We start from the raw sequence: 16,694 nt of genomic DNA on the forward strand, positions 1-16,694 counted from the left end.
GTGTAACCTGTTGAATACCCTTTGTGTGTAACCTGTTGAATACCCTTTGTGTGACCTGTTGAACACCCTTTGTGTGACCTGTTGAACACCCTTTGTGGACCTGTTGAACACCCTTTGTGTGACCTGTTGAACACCTTTGGTGTAACCTGTTGAACACTCTTCCCGGCCTTTTTCCTCAGAGACTCTCAAAGGGGTGCCCACCAGATGAAGCACCATTGTAGTTAGTCAGTTTGCTTTGTGACTGACTTGGGCTGAGTGGGGAAGTTATCTGAGTTTTCTAATTGAGAAAGTAGAATTTGCATGCTCAGTGCCAAGACAAGTGAGAAGGAAATATTTATGGTTCATTGAGGAAATAATTATCGTTCCCCTTGCTATGAACTTTGTTTTTAAAAGAAATAATAAGGAAAATGTCTTATCCCACACCACATACACATACTTTTTCAGCTTTGAAATCACAGTAATTGATGCTCATAGGACCCTAAGTATTACTTACTCTCCCCTAGGATAAGCTAGTATAAATTATTGTTTTACTTGTGAGGAAGAACTGAATTGTATAAGCTGCCTAGTTCTTTTAAAGAAACATTACCTAGTGGGAAAAAAAATTAAACTTGAAGAAAAGGTCATTTTACTTGTAAATACTTTTTCCATGTCCTTTTAACAAATGACCCCATTTAAAACTGTGCCTTATATGGTATGAATTTATGACGGGGTTTATTAAATTTAGATCCCTAACTAACTTTACTATTGACACCCATGAAGCTATAAGCTTCACTGCTTTTGTGATGGATGATAAACCTTTGGAATGTGTCCAGGGCAGGGATACTCCAATATTTCTCTTTCCCTTCTTTTGGAGTGGAAAATATTAGAGGTCTAAGAATAATCAAAGCCTGCAGACAGTGAGGCTAGGGGGCAGGGTTAGCACTGTTTGCCATTAAGCATAGTTCGGTGATATTCAGCTTGCTTAAACATGTATAAACTGTGTTTTAAAAATAAATACAAACTAGCCCCAAACATTAAATATCCCTTAGTGTCTGTGAACTGGTTTCTAAGTGCTGTGCTTTCCCATTAGATATGTGAAGGAACGTGGTTCCTCCCTGGCAGAAACACTCTGTCTTTTTCCTTTTGTCTTTTTATTTCAACATCTATGACTGTCTGTCATTTTAACTCTGGCACCAGAGCTGTACTCCAAGAGAGGCACTTAGAACTGTGCTTGCTCCGTAGTGGAGAGAATGCCAAGAATGTTGACTATCTTTAGACCTGCTCCATTCTGAACAGATAAGATGAAAACTCAAGTACCCCACTCTCAAGGAAGAAGTCATTTGTCAGGTAACACCACCAACAATCATAGGAATTGAACAGTGTCACTAGTATCCACATCTCCCATGCCCCCTAATTCAGAGAAAGCTTTCTCTTTGGAGCCTTTCAAATTGAACAGTGTCACTAGTATCCACATCTCCCATGCCCCCTAATTCAGAGAAAGCTTTCTCTTTGGAGCCTTTCAAATTCAAGTGAATGCTATATTTTATTTGCAACTCTATTATGACTGAAACATGTTTTATTTTCATTTGGGCACACACAAAATTATAAGCCAGGCACGTGGGTCCCCCAGTGAATAGCTGTTAATGGACTACTTTAAGAAGTAATCAAGCACCACAAAATAATAGTAACACCACCACTTAACATTCATTGTGAGAAAATTGCTAATATCTGCTTCCCTTGAGTTGTGGGAGGCGGTCTTCATGGGAGGGGCTCTGGAATGAGAGGCCTGTTCTGCTATGTGGATGGAGTTTGGAGCACCAAGTTCAGGTTTCATGCAGACAAGCCCAAGATCTTTAAACAGGGTGGGGGAGTGGAATGATCTAAATTTAAACTATAGAATCAACATTTTCTGTAAAAAGCTTTCCAGTTTTGAGAGGCGTAGGTGGATCCTGTGAATTATGCGATAACGTGCGTGCTTTTCCTACATCCTGCTTGTGTCAAAACATTTCCAGTGCCTTTCATTGGGAGATTTCATTTTATTTTAAGGCCACTGAATGGAGTGTGGGGATTCCTGCTCTGCCCTGTCTCTTTTTTAAGAAAGAATTTTAGGGACTTTGTGGAATTTTTTTTTGTCAGAGAGGGTGAATGGTTAGTAACCTTATGGAACCATTTATGTCTTTCACCATGAGAAGAATTTGATCATGATGTCGGAATGACTAGCATTTAGGTCTTTAATCCTCAGAAATGTCTAACAAGGTCAACTGTTCTTATCAACAAACAAACTGGTGGGTAGTGGGGCCCAGGACTTCAACTCTTGTCTGTCTGATTCACAACACCCAGGTGTGTGACTGGTCTCTAGGTTACTAATAAAAAGTTGTTTGGTCTTGTTCTTTGAGTGGCCAAGGCAAAGGCTGCAGAATGGGGAGCTTTGACATCACAACTGCCATTTACCCCAAGTGCAGGTACCCAGACAAGGCTATTGAAGCCTGTCACGATTTCTCACTGCTCTTCATGCCCTTGGGTGGACATAGGATGTCTTGAGTGATGGTGGCAGTGTTAATAGTTGATGACTTTGTTTATGTGCTTTGTGAGCTCGTGTGTTGTCATGGATATTATTCCAGTGACTTACCCAACTATCCATGACCCTGTCGTTTCCAGAGTTGCCCCACTGTACAACGTTTGGTTTTCAGATGCTGTGCAAATCTCAACAACCTTCCTTCCCTTGTCTCCTATAGGTTGGACGTGACAAATATGAGCCCGCAGCTGTATCGGAGCCTACCGACAAAAAGGGCAAAAAGGCTAAGAAGGAGAGGGATATGGATGAACTGAAGAAAGAAGTGTCTATGGCAAGTTCCGGGAGGAAAGGGAGGGTTTTGTAGATTTCTTAAAAATTAATCGCTTCTCAAAAAAAAAGCCGGGCGTGTTAGCACATGCCTTTAATGGAGAGGCAGACACAGGTGGACCTCTCTCAGTTCAAGGCCAGCCTGATCCACATAGTTCCAGGCCAGCTGGGGCTTCAGGGAGACCCTGTCTCAAAAAGATAAAAAAAGAAAAAAATCCTTTTTAAGCCTTTGAGTGAATGTATCTGCCCCCTGCCCTTCCATCAGAGAAACTTTTTTACTTTAAGAGTAATCATAGCATTGCACAGTAATCTACTAGATATAGAGGTCAGTGATGAAAACTTGTCATTCGAAAAAAAAAAAAACTTAAATGATTAGAATAGATTCTGGCATAACCAGAGGAAGTATGGCTGAGACCATCCGTCTTTGTTTTTCTCTGGATTATGCTGGGTATTGGAGGCCTTTCAGCCTCTTTAGGTGAAGGAGACTTCCTCAACTCGACCTATCTAGAACCTGTGTGGGCAGACAAAGTCTTCCTCTGGACTTCCATGAGTTGCTGGGTTTCTCTGACTTAATGTGACAGGTGATTGTGGACCTCTGTCGCCTCACATTGGCCATCCCTGATGAAGCCCTCTCAGGAGTTAGCTATGTGGTTGATAGTCATTAGAAATGGTGGGAAATAACACCAACTGATAGGCTTAATAGGGATGGGTAATGTGGGTACCTTTATTATGTTATAGTGTTTAATTCTTTTCTGTTTTCCCATAGGACGACCATAAGCTTAGCCTTGATGAACTTCATCGTAAATACGGAACAGACTTGAGCAGAGTATGTTCTTTTTGAAGCCCGTCATACAGAACCCTAGTTTCTCTGTTACATTTTGTTCCTTCTCACAGATCTGACTTTGAGGGTGATGGGGAGCTAGGAGTGTGCCGACCAGCAGCCATCCTTGCTCTGTGATATGAACAGAGCTTGGGCTTTTATGTTCCCACTTTGCTTTCTGTGGCACTTTTTAAGAATAGACATTATTTCCCCCCATTTTATAGTGGTGAGAACCAGTGAGCTGGGAGCACCAGGACTTGAAATTGGTTCCAAAGTCAGGCTCATTCCCCCACTTTTTTTCACCTACTATCTCTCATTTTTATTAGATTTTATTAGTGTGCTCTCTGGGACCCAAGTCAGTTAACTCGGGTGCTGTGGGTTTCTTACTTGTAATTTGGGATTAATAATAGTTTACAAGTGATTGCCATGAAATTAAGTGGATTAATTAAAAGCGGTCCAATACTTGGGATGTAGATAGAGCTCAAAGGCTGGGATTTTATTGTTTTATTAACCTAACAGTGGCTAATCCAACATGGACTTGAGTCAGAGGAATGTCCCCAGTAGTCCCTTGCTTTTTCTCTTACTATTTATTCTTTCCTTACACTTAATAGTTAACACCAATGCTAAAAATAATGCAGACTTGAAGTACATATAAACAGACATATTAGACAAAAATGTGTTCTGTGTCTTTTTTTAACCTGGTTTTCTCCTCTTAATGGGTACCTTGTGTCTGTCAGCAAGCCTTGGTATAAGGCCCATCAGAACATGGAGGCTATGCAATGTCCTTTCTCAGTGAACACCACTAAACTGACAGGTTTCCTAGAGGTTAGCTGAAATCATGCATGTGGAAGAGTCTTCCCCAGCAGATCACTGTTTTTATTACTATTGTGAGAATAAAGTTCTATACTTATTAAGAGCTTGGCTTCCTACAGACAAATTTTCTTCCTCTGATGTTTATAGGAGGTTTTCCCTATCCCCTGATAGAATCAATATACAGAAAACTCAAAATGTCCAAAACTGAATCAATTAGTTAAAATGGGCATCTTTTCAGCCTAAAACTCAGAAAAAAATCAACTAGATTCAGATTTTTCACAGGTCATTTAAAGGAGTCTTAACTGGGGTCTTAGTGTGTAACAGGCTACTCAGGCAGTGGGATTACTGTTTGCCTATACCCTGTGGGAATCATCTGGTTATTTTGGGGAGCATTAGCCGGGTTTTACCTGACTTTGCAACTGGGAGACTGTTTTCTCCTTAAATTCTACTGTGGTTTTCTAGTTGTTGGGAAAGTATATTGGTTTGTAAATGCTTCTGTCATCTGTCTAATGTATACCCCTGTACTCCTCAGGGCTTAACACCTGCACGGGCTGCTGAGATCCTGGCCCGGGATGGCCCCAATGCCCTCACACCCCCTCCCACTACTCCTGAATGGGTCAAATTCTGTCGGCAGCTGTTTGGGGGGTTCTCCATGTTGCTGTGGATTGGCGCTATTCTTTGTTTCTTGGCTTATGGTATCCGAAGTGCTACAGAAGAGGAGCCTCCCAATGATGATGTGAGTTGTGTGGTCTTGGGAGTGCTGTTGCCCCCTAGGTTTGCTCAATCTTCCCAACTCATTTTTATCCTTTCTACTCTTGAGTACGTTTATAACATGTCTACCCCATGGATAGCTATGTAGACAAACTCTACTGAGGTCCTGGCCTGGTCTTGACTGGCACAGCTTTCCAACACAGGCATGTTACACCTGTCCAGAAAAGTTTTGGAGCTGCTCTTCAGAAGTTCTTTGAAAAATACCCTTGTTTTAAGTAAAGCAGGAGAAATAGATTCATCTAGAATATTTCCAAAAGTCTTACCAAGTTCCTGAACAAGGGTCTATAACCAATTCAGTCCTGCACATGGGCTGTGCGGAAGTGATTGAAGCCTTGAGTTCTGTTTCTGAAGCCATAACCAACCAAAGAGCTGGTCCCCTTTTTTTGGCTTTTTGAGACAGGGTCTCCCTGTAGCCACAGTTAGGCTGGAACTTGCTACGTAGACCAGATTGGCCTCAATCTCAAGCCTGAACATGCCTGACTTACCACTGCTCTGCTGAGAGTCAGGGGGCCTAACTTGTCTGTTCCCTTCCCAGCTGTACCTCGGTGTGGTGCTGTCTGCTGTGGTCATCATTACTGGTTGTTTCTCCTATTATCAAGAAGCTAAAAGTTCCAAGATCATGGAATCCTTCAAAAACATGGTCCCTCAGGTATCTGATGCTTTGTCCTTCTGCTTCGGGAGATTGACAGTCCCCAAAGCATAATGTGAAGCTAAGATATTCCAAGTATCAAATGATGCTATCTTAGCAAACTTGGGAAAACAAGCACAGTATGGAGGGATCGACAGCTCATAGGTAACTGTTGAGCAAGCTGTTGTATTTTGCATAAATCAAAAGCTGAATCTATCCTTGTTATATACTCAGAAAGCTAGTGTGACATTGATAACACACTTAGATATTCTGTTTGAACTTTACCCTTGCCTTTTTGGTATCCACTTAACTGTCTCCCTCCCCCACCAACCCTCACCTCCACCCCCACCCCCAAAAAGCAAGCTCTTGTGATTCGGAATGGTGAGAAAATGAGCATCAATGCAGAGGACGTTGTAGTTGGTGACCTGGTAGAGGTGAAAGGTGGAGACCGCATCCCTGCTGACCTCAGAATCATATCTGCAAATGGCTGCAAGGTAGGTTCCCCATCAAACCTCTTGCCAGCTGTGTCGGTGGGCAGAGGAACTCTGGGGCACGGTGATCCACAGTGGGGCCGGGGTACTCATCTGACGCTTCTTTCCCTTACCTACAGGTGGATAACTCCTCCCTCACTGGTGAATCAGAACCCCAGACTCGGTCCCCAGATTTCACAAATGAGAACCCCCTGGAGACGAGGAACATTGCCTTCTTTTCAACCAACTGTGTTGAAGGTAGACTACGAGTGTACTAGTGGCACTTATTTGCACAACATGATACTGCATGTGCATTAACAAAAGGAAAACAGATGCTATTTCTCTTATTTTATTGGCTCTATTTCTGACACCTTCCCTCTGCCCTATGGCTGTTTCCCGTTCCCTTCACACTCACCTGCTGCTCTTGTATGGACAGCACCAGACCTGTGTGGATATTGGAACTACTCTGCTGCCAGTGGGTAGAAATCTCTTCACCTAAGTTTTAAAACCACCTGCAAATTAACTGAAGAGCTGGTCTTTTTGTCTTTTTGAGACAGGGTCTCCCTGTAGCCCCAGCTGGCCTGGAATTTACTATGTAGACCAAGCTGGTCTCTCAGAGATCCACCTGCCTCTGCCCCCCAAGTGCTGGGATTGAAGACGCAGTCTTTTATTAAAGGACAAAAATCTACAAATGTGTATTTTGTCCCTTTTTGAAACCAAGCTGTGTAACTGTACACCTTGAATTGATCCAGTTCCCCCTCCCTGTCTCTCAAGGCACTGCGAGAGGCATCGTTGTGTATACTGGGGATCGCACTGTAATGGGAAGAATCGCTACGCTTGCTTCTGGGTTAGAAGGGGGCCAAACACCCATTGCTGAGGAAATTGAACATTTCATCCACCTCATTACTGGCGTGGCTGTGTTCCTGGGTGTGTCTTTCTTCATACTTTCTCTGATCCTCGAATACACCTGGCTCGAAGCTGTCATCTTCCTCATCGGTATCATTGTAGCCAATGTGCCAGAAGGCCTGTTGGCCACTGTCACGGTAAGAAGCTTGAGCACGAGGGTGATCACGTCAGCTTGTGTGGGGGTTACCAACTTGTTTTCTTTATGTCTATAAAGTTTTTTTTCGGGGCCGTGTTACATGGTAAGCCTTGACAGTGAGAAAACTCCAGCATATGTTTATCAGAAACTCCAAAACAAACATTATGTTATTAAATTGTCCCATGATCCAGCTCAGGGTAATGGGAAAAAAAAGAACTTAGGGGTTAGTAGGGGCAACAGACAGATAAATTGCAGCTGTTTGGGGGTGGGAAGAAGCCCCATCCATGTATGTTATCATGACTTCAGAAGAAAGTGGAAAGATTTAATTGCAGGCAGAGGTTCTAGAATTCCAGCCTGGGTGAGCAAAGTCCCCCTGTCCCTCCCTCGTAGGTTTGCCTGACACTTACTGCCAAGCGTATGGCGAGGAAAAACTGCTTAGTGAAGAACTTGGAAGCTGTGGAGACTTTGGGGTCCACATCTACCATCTGCTCGGATAAAACTGGAACTCTCACTCAGAACCGGATGACAGTGGCCCATATGTGGTTTGACAATCAAATCCACGAAGCTGATACAACAGAGAATCAGAGTGGTGAGACACGCCCCTCACTGCAGCTCCTGATCAGCTTGCTTACCTGGAAAAATGTTTTTAAAATACATTTATTTTATGCACGTTTGTGTATGTGCGGGCACAGGTGGAACTCAGAGGATAGCTTGTGGGAGGCATTTGTCGCCTACCTTGTGGATTCCAGGGATCAGTCTTCGGTTGTCAGCCTTGGCCGCAAGCGCCTTTACCCGCTAAGCCATCTATCGCAGTGGCCCCACTTAACTTTTTAAATTTATTTTTTATTTTTTAAACACATGGTAGTGTCTATTTCTTAGTTTGATGTTTGTTGTTGGGTAGTTTTTGTGTGTGTGTCTGTGTATCAGTAGAAAAATTAATTTGCCTTATGCACCTGACTGCCAACGACTACCACTTAAGGTGTTTAATTAATTAGGAAGTAACGTATCATTTCAGATTTTGTGGAGCTTTAATAGAACCAAGAATGTGGCGAGTGTTCAGAGTTAACAAGTTTGGGGGCTGGAGAGATGGCTCAGCTGTTAAGGGCGCTTGTAACTCTTGCAGAGGGCCCAGGTTCAATTCCCAGAACCCATATCAGGCTCACAGTGGCCTGTAACTTCAGTTCCAGGGGATCTAATACCTTTTTCTTGTCTCCCTGGGCACCAGCATGTACATGGGGCATGTAAATCCATACACACACACACAGAGATCTTTAAAAATTAACAGGTCATTTTCCTGTCCTGTTTCTTGCCTCTACCAGGTGTCTCCTTTGACAAGACTTCAGCCACCTGGTTTGCTCTGTCTAGAATCGCTGGTCTGTGTAACAGGGCTGTATTTCAGGCTAACCAAGAAAACCTACCCATTCTTAAGGTATGCCTCAGAAGTGCTGTTGTCTGTCCTGCTTGCTTTGTGGGGAGGAGGCCAAGGCTGTGGTCACCACATTCACAACTGCCATCATCCTTATTAAACAGCACCTTGCTGTTGGTGTGGAAAATAGCTCCATTGCAGAACGCTTGATCATCTGTGGGGATTTTTACTCTGTGTAGCAAGCAAACGTTGTATGGTCTGTAGCTCTGAAGTACTTTCAGTGACCCCTAATCCATGTTGGTTGGGGACGAAAAGTGAAGATGAAGTACAAATCTGACCCTAGATGGAAGTGAGGGGAGAGACTACCTTTTGTGTTTTGCTTTTGTTCCTCTGATGGCCCCTAACCACGCAGACAGTGAGGCTGCTTATGGCCTCTAATCATATCTGCAAAAATCCTTTAAGCCATTTGTGTTCTTAAAATAACTTAGCTATTTCTCTTATCTTACTGGTTCTTAGCTTGCTTGCTAATGATGCAAAAATAAGATGGAGGCACAAATAGTCTCAGACAGAATACTCCTGAAGTTTGAAATGACTAGGATTTTACTGTGTTGCCCAAGTGACAATGCAATCCCAGGACTCTGAGCTGCAGATAAAGTTGCCTGCCTGCCTAAACCCAGTTGCCAAATCCAGTATGGTTGGGCTGTAACCTACACTGCTTCTGTTGGGAAGACGGGGCTTGTTTATTCTTTGAAGACAGTTTGCTTGGCAATGGATTGATGTTGACTTAAGAATGATATTGTTTATCTTGGGAATAAAACTGAAGATGGCCGCTCCATGTTTTGCCTTCCCTCAAAGTGGAAATTTTCTAGGCTTTAAGCATGGAGAACCACAGGTACTGAATCTCTGCTTATTAAAAAAAATTCAGGAAGATTAGCAAGAGGTGTGTATTCGAAGTATTTGGGTAAGAGCTCTGCCAATAACATTACCTTGCAACAGTTGCCAGGCACATAGTCAACTTGTCTTAAAATACTTCCCACAAAGCTCAGCCCCTTCCTCACACATGGCTGCTGTTCTGTTCACTTGCTATTGCACATCTAGGCTTGCGTATCAGAAATCTGAAATGTTCACCTGTATAAAAGTTGTTTACACATAGAAATGCTCTTGGTAGGCTAAAATAGATTTCATGTATATAAGTAAGTGTATCACATAAATGTAGGTGTGTGTCCCTGAAGTGGGGACAGTAACGAAAATGCTGGCTGATCTCATGTGTTACTGACAGCTGCCAGCAGCTTTCGGCTCCAATTTCAGGCCCAGGTGATGTCTCACAGTTGCATATGTGGAATATAGAGCCCTTTACTTTGCTCTTGACACAGTTGGAGCCTAGTTCTGAAACTCTAAAGCCATTGTCTTTTAAAATGAGGGTATGAGTGATACTAGAAATGTTTGCTTCTTTGGTCTTTTCAGATTCATAACCAGAAATGTTCTATTGGGAATAGTGTTGACTGTGTGACTTTTCAGCAGGCCAGGGGAAGGTAAAAATAGGCTGTAGTGGGTTGGGAGGGAGGATCCTGCTTCTGTGGGTTAGGTGATACCTTCAGGCGCCCTTTCACCAGCAGCTGAAGTGGGTGGGGAAGGAGGCTGGACTTGAACTGAAGCACTGTGAACAGCATGGTGTGGGGCGAGATGCTCCTCCTGTCTTCTACCACTGACAAGACTGGAGTACATCCAGAGTTCTTTTTCCCGTTTCTCAGTGATGCCTTGTGAAACCTTTTCAGGTAATTAACTGATGATGTCTCTGTTCCCAGCGGTCGGTTGCAGGCGATGCCTCGGAGTCTGCGCTCTTAAAGTGCATTGAACTCTGCTGCGGCTCTGTGAGCGAGATGCGGGAGAAATATGCCAAGATAGTGGAGATTCCCTTCAACTCCACCAACAAGTACCAGGTCTGCAGATTGGGGGTGGGGGTGGGGGTCATACAGTGGGCAAGCTGGAGGACATGAGCTAGAAGAGGCAATATTCTCCACTTCGGAGTTTTGTAAGATTTAACTTTAAATTTAAAATTTTGCTCTCAACTACATGCAGAAAGGTCCTCCTTTCTTTGAACATCAGTAGGTAAATGGGATTGTCTCCAGAACACTGTTGGGGACCTTTTGAGTACTTGCTTGGAGTTGAGGCTGGGAGGACAAGGAAGGTGTGTGCGTGCATACAAGCATGTGCCAACCCCCTGGTCTTCCAAGTCCCTCTAGAAGGATTATCTCTTGTGTACATACGCATATAAGATTGTGTTGTTCACATATAAACTTACAAACACAGCACAGTGCTCTAAGTGTGTGACACACATTCAGAGTGTGTTACAAGGCATGAAGTACTTCAGGGTTCAGAAAGGAGATCTAGCTTGTTTTATGACAAATACTAATAAGGGGAGCCTGCTTTTCCTTCATGAACTGCCACACACAGCCACCCAATGTTTCCATCTGAATGATCTTCGCAGCTGTCCATTCACAAGAACCCAAACCCATCTGAGCCTAAACATCTGCTGGTGATGAAGGGCGCTCCAGAAAGGATCCTGGACCGTTGCAGCTCTATCCTCCTCCACGGCAAGGAGCAGCCCCTGGACGAGGAGCTGAAAGATGCCTTTCAGAATGCCTACCTGGAGCTAGGGGGCCTCGGAGAACGTGTACTAGGTACGTAGGTGGGCTGCCATGGTGCCTGGGCACAGCTCTGTATAGACTGGCTTATCCTCTGTCTTGTGGAACCCTCCTGCTTCTTAATTTGCCTTTTGTTATGTAAAGCAGTAAGTGCTGGAGAAATGAAAGATACCAGCTCTGGGAAACAGTCTTGATGGTTTGCTACCTGGACTAAACCTGTGACCTCATGCTGGTCAATTCTGTTTGTTTAACAAAAAAAGAGGAGCTTTATGTTCTAACTTTGTTGTTATGGCCATGAGCTTAACAGTCTATTAATTCTTGGTGTACCTAAGTGATAACTTAAGATGGTTGTGCATATCTGTGGGAACTGACTACTCACACTAGACCAGCAGCAAACCAGAAGCCAGTTTGCTTCCTGTCTGTTGTAGCCTAGCAGCTACTGAGGCTTAGAAGTTCATTTTACCAGTTAGCCAACATATTTGGGCAAGTAGCATTTATAATATTTTGTGGTTGACAGATATAAATCCATTATTTGATTCTTCCTCTTCTTTTCTTGGCTAATTGAAAGCCAATCACCTGGTCCCATTCTGTGGCGTACATCCTGCCTAACCCACCCACAGGTGGGACGTATATACCCAACTGAAAGACCACTGTCCTCTCTGAAGTCACTTCCCCATCTCTGCAACCCCCAGTTCGGAGCTGCTGTTCTTGGGTCTACACTGCGTCTCTTGGCCTTCTCTACAGACCACTGTGACCTTCACACAGTACTAAAGAGAAAGTCTGGAATATCTTGAGTTTTATAATGATAATACCAGATGAACTTGCAGCAAAATGCCCTTTCTACATTTATGATTAGCTAGTATGATCCTATCCACACTGGTGCTTAGTGATATATGAACAAACAGAGAGATGTGGCTACAGTTTTCCAGAGAAGGGTAGCTAGACAGTCACTGGGCAGGTCTAGAATCCTGATGCCATGGTGTTAAAAATCTTCCCCACATTTCTTGATGATTCTGACTGATAAACTCTGACCTTGAGCAACTTTTGTGTATTTGCTTGTTTTCTTATACCACCTCTGTATTATTCCTAAAGGTTAAATACAGCCAAACTGTTAACAAAACTAGACCATTCCACATTAAACATCAGGCCAGGTAGTGGTGATGGTAGACCAGCTGCCATTGTCCCTCACTGCCTACAGTGCTGGAAATCCTAACTGGCTCCCTGCCGTCCTTGCAGGCTTCTGCCACCTCCTTCTGCCAGATGAACAGTTTCCTGAAGGGTTCCAGTTTGACACTGATGAAGTGAATTTCCCTGTGGATAACCTCTGCTTTGTGGGGCTCATCTCTATGATTGACCCTCCTCGCGCCGCTGTCCCTGATGCCGTGGGCAAATGTCGCAGTGCAGGAATTAAGGTAGGACTCGCGAATCTCGCTGGCCTGTCTCTGGGCTGTGTGTTCAGCCTATGAAAGCTGCCCTATATCCAGACAGCCAGCACCTTTTCTTTCCTGCATGTACTTACCAATTTCTCATTTCCAAAGATCAAACAATATTAAAATGTTGGTATAAGAACAGGTGAGAGTGGAAATAGCTTGCTTTTTAATAAAAGAAATAGAAGTGAAAGATCAGAAGCTGTGAGGTTTACATTCAGAGATGGATGGCGGGACACCTGTGTTTTCATCAGCTGGTCTCCGTGTGTTCTTTTCTGAGTCTCTCAGTATTATGGTGTGCTAACCCTCTTGCTGGAGTGTTTATTACCTTTTTTTCATTCTTCTCTGTAATACTGCACTGAAAAGCTGAGTAGAAAGCCAGTATTTTGATCATTTCTTTTAAAGTGCTCTTTTTTAAGCATTTAAAAAAGTAGCCATAATTTTAAGTCTTTGCAATTCCCTCAAAATCAGCCCATTGTGAGAATACAGACCAGAAATAGCTATACATTTACGGTCCCACCAGCATTAGATTTTTATACCCCCCTCCCCCAGCTCTTGGCAAATAATGAATTTTTAATGTGTCTGTAAAAAAAAATAACTGTGTGTACAATGTTATGTGATCATGTACCAAGATAAAATCTTGGTATTGGGTTGTGTTTTTTCTCTGTAAATACCTGCTTTTATTTTTGGCGAGTTGACAGATCACCTTTATATTTGCTTTCTTTTTCTTTGGCATTCCAAGCTGAATTTTCCTTAATATTAGTTTTTGCCTACTTAATAAGACTATGAGAACATTGGCTTAGAAACTGGATTTAATCTAATTTCCTGTTGCAGGTTATCATGGTCACAGGAGACCATCCAATCACAGCCAAAGCCATTGCCAAGGGTGTGGGCATCATCTCAGAAGGCAACGAGACTGTGGAAGACATTGCTGCTCGCCTCAACATCCCAGTGAACCAGGTGAACCCTAGGTAAGGCAGGAAGCGTAACACCGTCTTTTCTTGGTTCTGTAACGGTTTGTTTCTCTGCTTGCTCTGAGTAGGAAAGACACCTGCACTGCCACAAAGAGACCTTGATCAAAGGAAGGATTTTAATAATCTAGATGGTGCTCGCTGTTCTAAGTGCTTGTTGTAGTGACATAGTGTGATTCCTATTTGCAGAACTGGGAAGCTGAGGCTCAGAAGTTCAGATAATACATAACTCAGTCTGAATTCATTTCTGATTCAGGCCTGTCAACCATCAAACTGTTAGTGTTTAGTCCATTTCCAGGTTCACACCAAGAAAATAAATGAAGAAAGAACAGTTTTCCCAGATAATTCAGGCTGTAAAGGGGGAAATGGCAGTAAAGTAAAATTATGGTGAGGACCAGCGAGATGGCTCAAGGCGAAGGTGCTTACCATGAAAGCCTGATGACCTGAGTTCGAGCCTCAGAGCCCACATAAGGTAGAAGGGGAGAACTGACTCCACAAAGTTGTCTTCTACCTCCACACACCTGTCTTGGCATGCACACACACATTCTTTTCTCTCTCTCTCTCTCTCTCTCTCTCTCTCTCTCTCTCTCTCTCGCTCTCTCTATCACACACACACACACACACACAAACACACACATTTTTAAAAAATAGTGAAAACAGGTTAGCTTTGTTTTCATTGTATTACATTGTAGGGCTTTCTCACCCTACTTTGGGGTTTGGAAAAAGTTTCCATCAGCTTTGCTATTTAAAAGAACTTGACCATTTGAGCACATTATTCAAGTCTGTCTGATAAAAATGGGAAAAGAGGGCGTGAGCCTTGAATCGAGACGATCTCTGTGATAGTGCTCTATAGTTTATAAAGTCCCAAACAGGGACCAGCTCTTACTATGTGATAAGAATGACGTGTGATGGGCAGGCAGTGTGCTGGTGAAGTGACCTTTGTCACTTGCTTGGCCCTAATTCTAGAGACGCCAAGGCCTGCGTAGTACACGGCAGTGACCTGAAGGACATGACCTCTGAGGAGCTGGATGACATTTTGCGGTACCACACGGAGATCGTGTTCGCCAGAACCTCTCCTCAGCAGAAGCTGATCATTGTGGAGGGCTGTCAGAGACAGGTCAGTGAGCTGAGGGGCCAGGAAGCGTCAGGCTCCAGGGGCCAGGGAAAGTGGAGCAGAGGTGGAGGGCATAGGCTTCATGTGTCTGTGCAGTAGGGAGTTCAGGCATAGGAAGGGTGACTCAGCCTTCAGTAGTAATAGAAGCCTATGACAGGGCCGAGAGCTGAGGCTTAGTGGAATTCTCTGAAACAGCAGAATAGAGTCCTAGTGTCTTCAGTAGAGGTGGGGGAGGCCAGTGGGTCCTCACTTTTAACGAGAGCTGTACCTACAGCTATGGGCTTCCCAGAGTGCCATTCACCAAGGTCATTTCTTCAGATAGCCCTGGTAATATGGCAAAAACATGTTGTCACTTTTTACAAAGTGACTTTGTGAATACTGGGCCAAGAATTGGTTGTGAGATTCTGTGCAGCCTCAGTGGGAGAGGAGGCGCCTGTAATGCTGCCAAGTGGAGGCATGCATTTCCATCCCTGTGAGAGACAGGCTTTATTAACCCATCTCCTCTTTCTCTGGGCAGGGTGCTATTGTGGCTGTAACTGGCGACGGTGTCAATGACTCTCCAGCTTTGAAGAAAGCAGACATCGGGGTTGCTATGGGGATTGTGGGCTCAGATGTGTCCAAGCAAGCTGCTGACATGATTCTTCTGGATGACAACTTTGCTTCAATTGTGACTGGAGTAGAGGAAGGTGAGAGCCTTTTTAAAGGTGCACCAGAAATTTGTCCTAACACTACAGTTAACAAGGGTTTCTGCACTTGTGTTCAGTTTCTGGTGTATTTCTTAAAGCTTTTTTGCTTTTCTAGGTCGTCTGATCTTTGATAACTTGAAGAAATCTATTGCTTACACCCTAACCAGTAACATTCCAGAAATCACCCCCTTCCTCATATTTATTATTGCAAACATTCCACTGCCGCTCGGGACCGTCACTATCCTCTGCATTGACTTGGGCACTGACATGGTACGTGAGTGTTGGGGCCACACAGGTAGTGGCACCACGTCCATATTGCTGTTCCCAGCACTCCTTATTTATTCCTGGGATCTTTGAGTCCAGTGTGTGAAAAGAAAGTCTCAGGAGAATGTCCAGAATGTATTCCATCCTCAGCTTCTGGCTCCACCCATATCCCTCAGAGCAGTCGGCCATACTTGCTCAGCAGATATAATTTTCCCTTTAAAAACAGTAATGGGATCACTAATGTGATTCAATGGGATTGAAAAGAAATGCGTTTTTAAAAGAGAGGACAAGGGGCTGGAGAGATGGCAGTTAAGAGCACTTGCCTGACCTCTACCCACATGTGGACACACATACTCACATGCAGCTACACTCAATATACACACATGTATAAATAAAAGGTGGGGGTCAAGAATTTTGTGGTAAAAGGCTCATAATACCAGCTTCTGTCCCACCCATTTCAAGGTTCCCGCCATCTCCCTGGCCTATGAGCAGGCTGAGAGTGACATCATGAAGAGACAGCCCAGAAATCCCAAAACTGACAAACTTGTGAACGAGCGGCTGATCAGCATGGCCTATGGACAGATTGGTGAGCCTGGGCCCTGTGTGGATGGGGTAGGCACTGGGAAGGATGTCGTCTGCCCAGGATGAGCTGTAACATAGGTTCTAGACTGGAGTTTGAAGCTCAGTCATAGATGGCTTGCCTAGAATGAGTGAGGTCATGGTTCAGTCTGTAGTTCCAGTGAAGGGAGAATGGGGACCAGACTGTGGTTTTAAATTCTCTTCCTTAGAAGAACTCTTTGGCTGCCTGCCTGGAGAGAGAGAGAGAGAGAGAGAGAGAGAGAGAGAGAGAGAGAGA

General features: G+C 43.9%; 1 protein-coding gene across 2 annotated transcripts in view; it reads left to right on the forward strand.

Moving 5' to 3' along the window:
• The window catches only part of Atp1a1 (ATPase Na+/K+ transporting subunit alpha 1), a 28,929-nt gene that overhangs the window by 7,323 nt on the left and 4,912 nt on the right, over positions 1 to 16,694 (forward strand). For both annotated transcript variants that reach the window (XM_008834025.3, XM_008834026.3), the window contains exons 2-18: positions 2,715 to 2,825; positions 3,588 to 3,647; positions 4,987 to 5,190; positions 5,761 to 5,874; positions 6,213 to 6,347; positions 6,464 to 6,581; positions 7,098 to 7,366; positions 7,756 to 7,954; positions 8,685 to 8,794; positions 10,537 to 10,671; positions 11,220 to 11,412; positions 12,613 to 12,788; positions 13,638 to 13,774; positions 14,741 to 14,891; positions 15,406 to 15,574; positions 15,690 to 15,844; positions 16,301 to 16,424. In XM_008834025.3, the coding sequence (XP_008832247.1) occupies positions 2,715 to 2,825; positions 3,588 to 3,647; positions 4,987 to 5,190; positions 5,761 to 5,874; positions 6,213 to 6,347; positions 6,464 to 6,581; positions 7,098 to 7,366; positions 7,756 to 7,954; positions 8,685 to 8,794; positions 10,537 to 10,671; positions 11,220 to 11,412; positions 12,613 to 12,788; positions 13,638 to 13,774; positions 14,741 to 14,891; positions 15,406 to 15,574; positions 15,690 to 15,844; positions 16,301 to 16,424 (2,560 nt within the window). The remainder of the gene's footprint in view (positions 1 to 2,714; positions 2,826 to 3,587; positions 3,648 to 4,986; positions 5,191 to 5,760; positions 5,875 to 6,212; positions 6,348 to 6,463; positions 6,582 to 7,097; positions 7,367 to 7,755; positions 7,955 to 8,684; positions 8,795 to 10,536; positions 10,672 to 11,219; positions 11,413 to 12,612; positions 12,789 to 13,637; positions 13,775 to 14,740; positions 14,892 to 15,405; positions 15,575 to 15,689; positions 15,845 to 16,300; positions 16,425 to 16,694) is intronic.

The sequence above is a fragment of the Nannospalax galili genome, unplaced genomic scaffold (assembly GCF_000622305.1).
Source record: "Nannospalax galili isolate Female #2095 unplaced genomic scaffold, S.galili_v1.0 scaffold475, whole genome shotgun sequence".
Classification (NCBI taxonomy): domain Eukaryota; kingdom Metazoa; phylum Chordata; class Mammalia; order Rodentia; family Spalacidae; genus Nannospalax; species Nannospalax galili.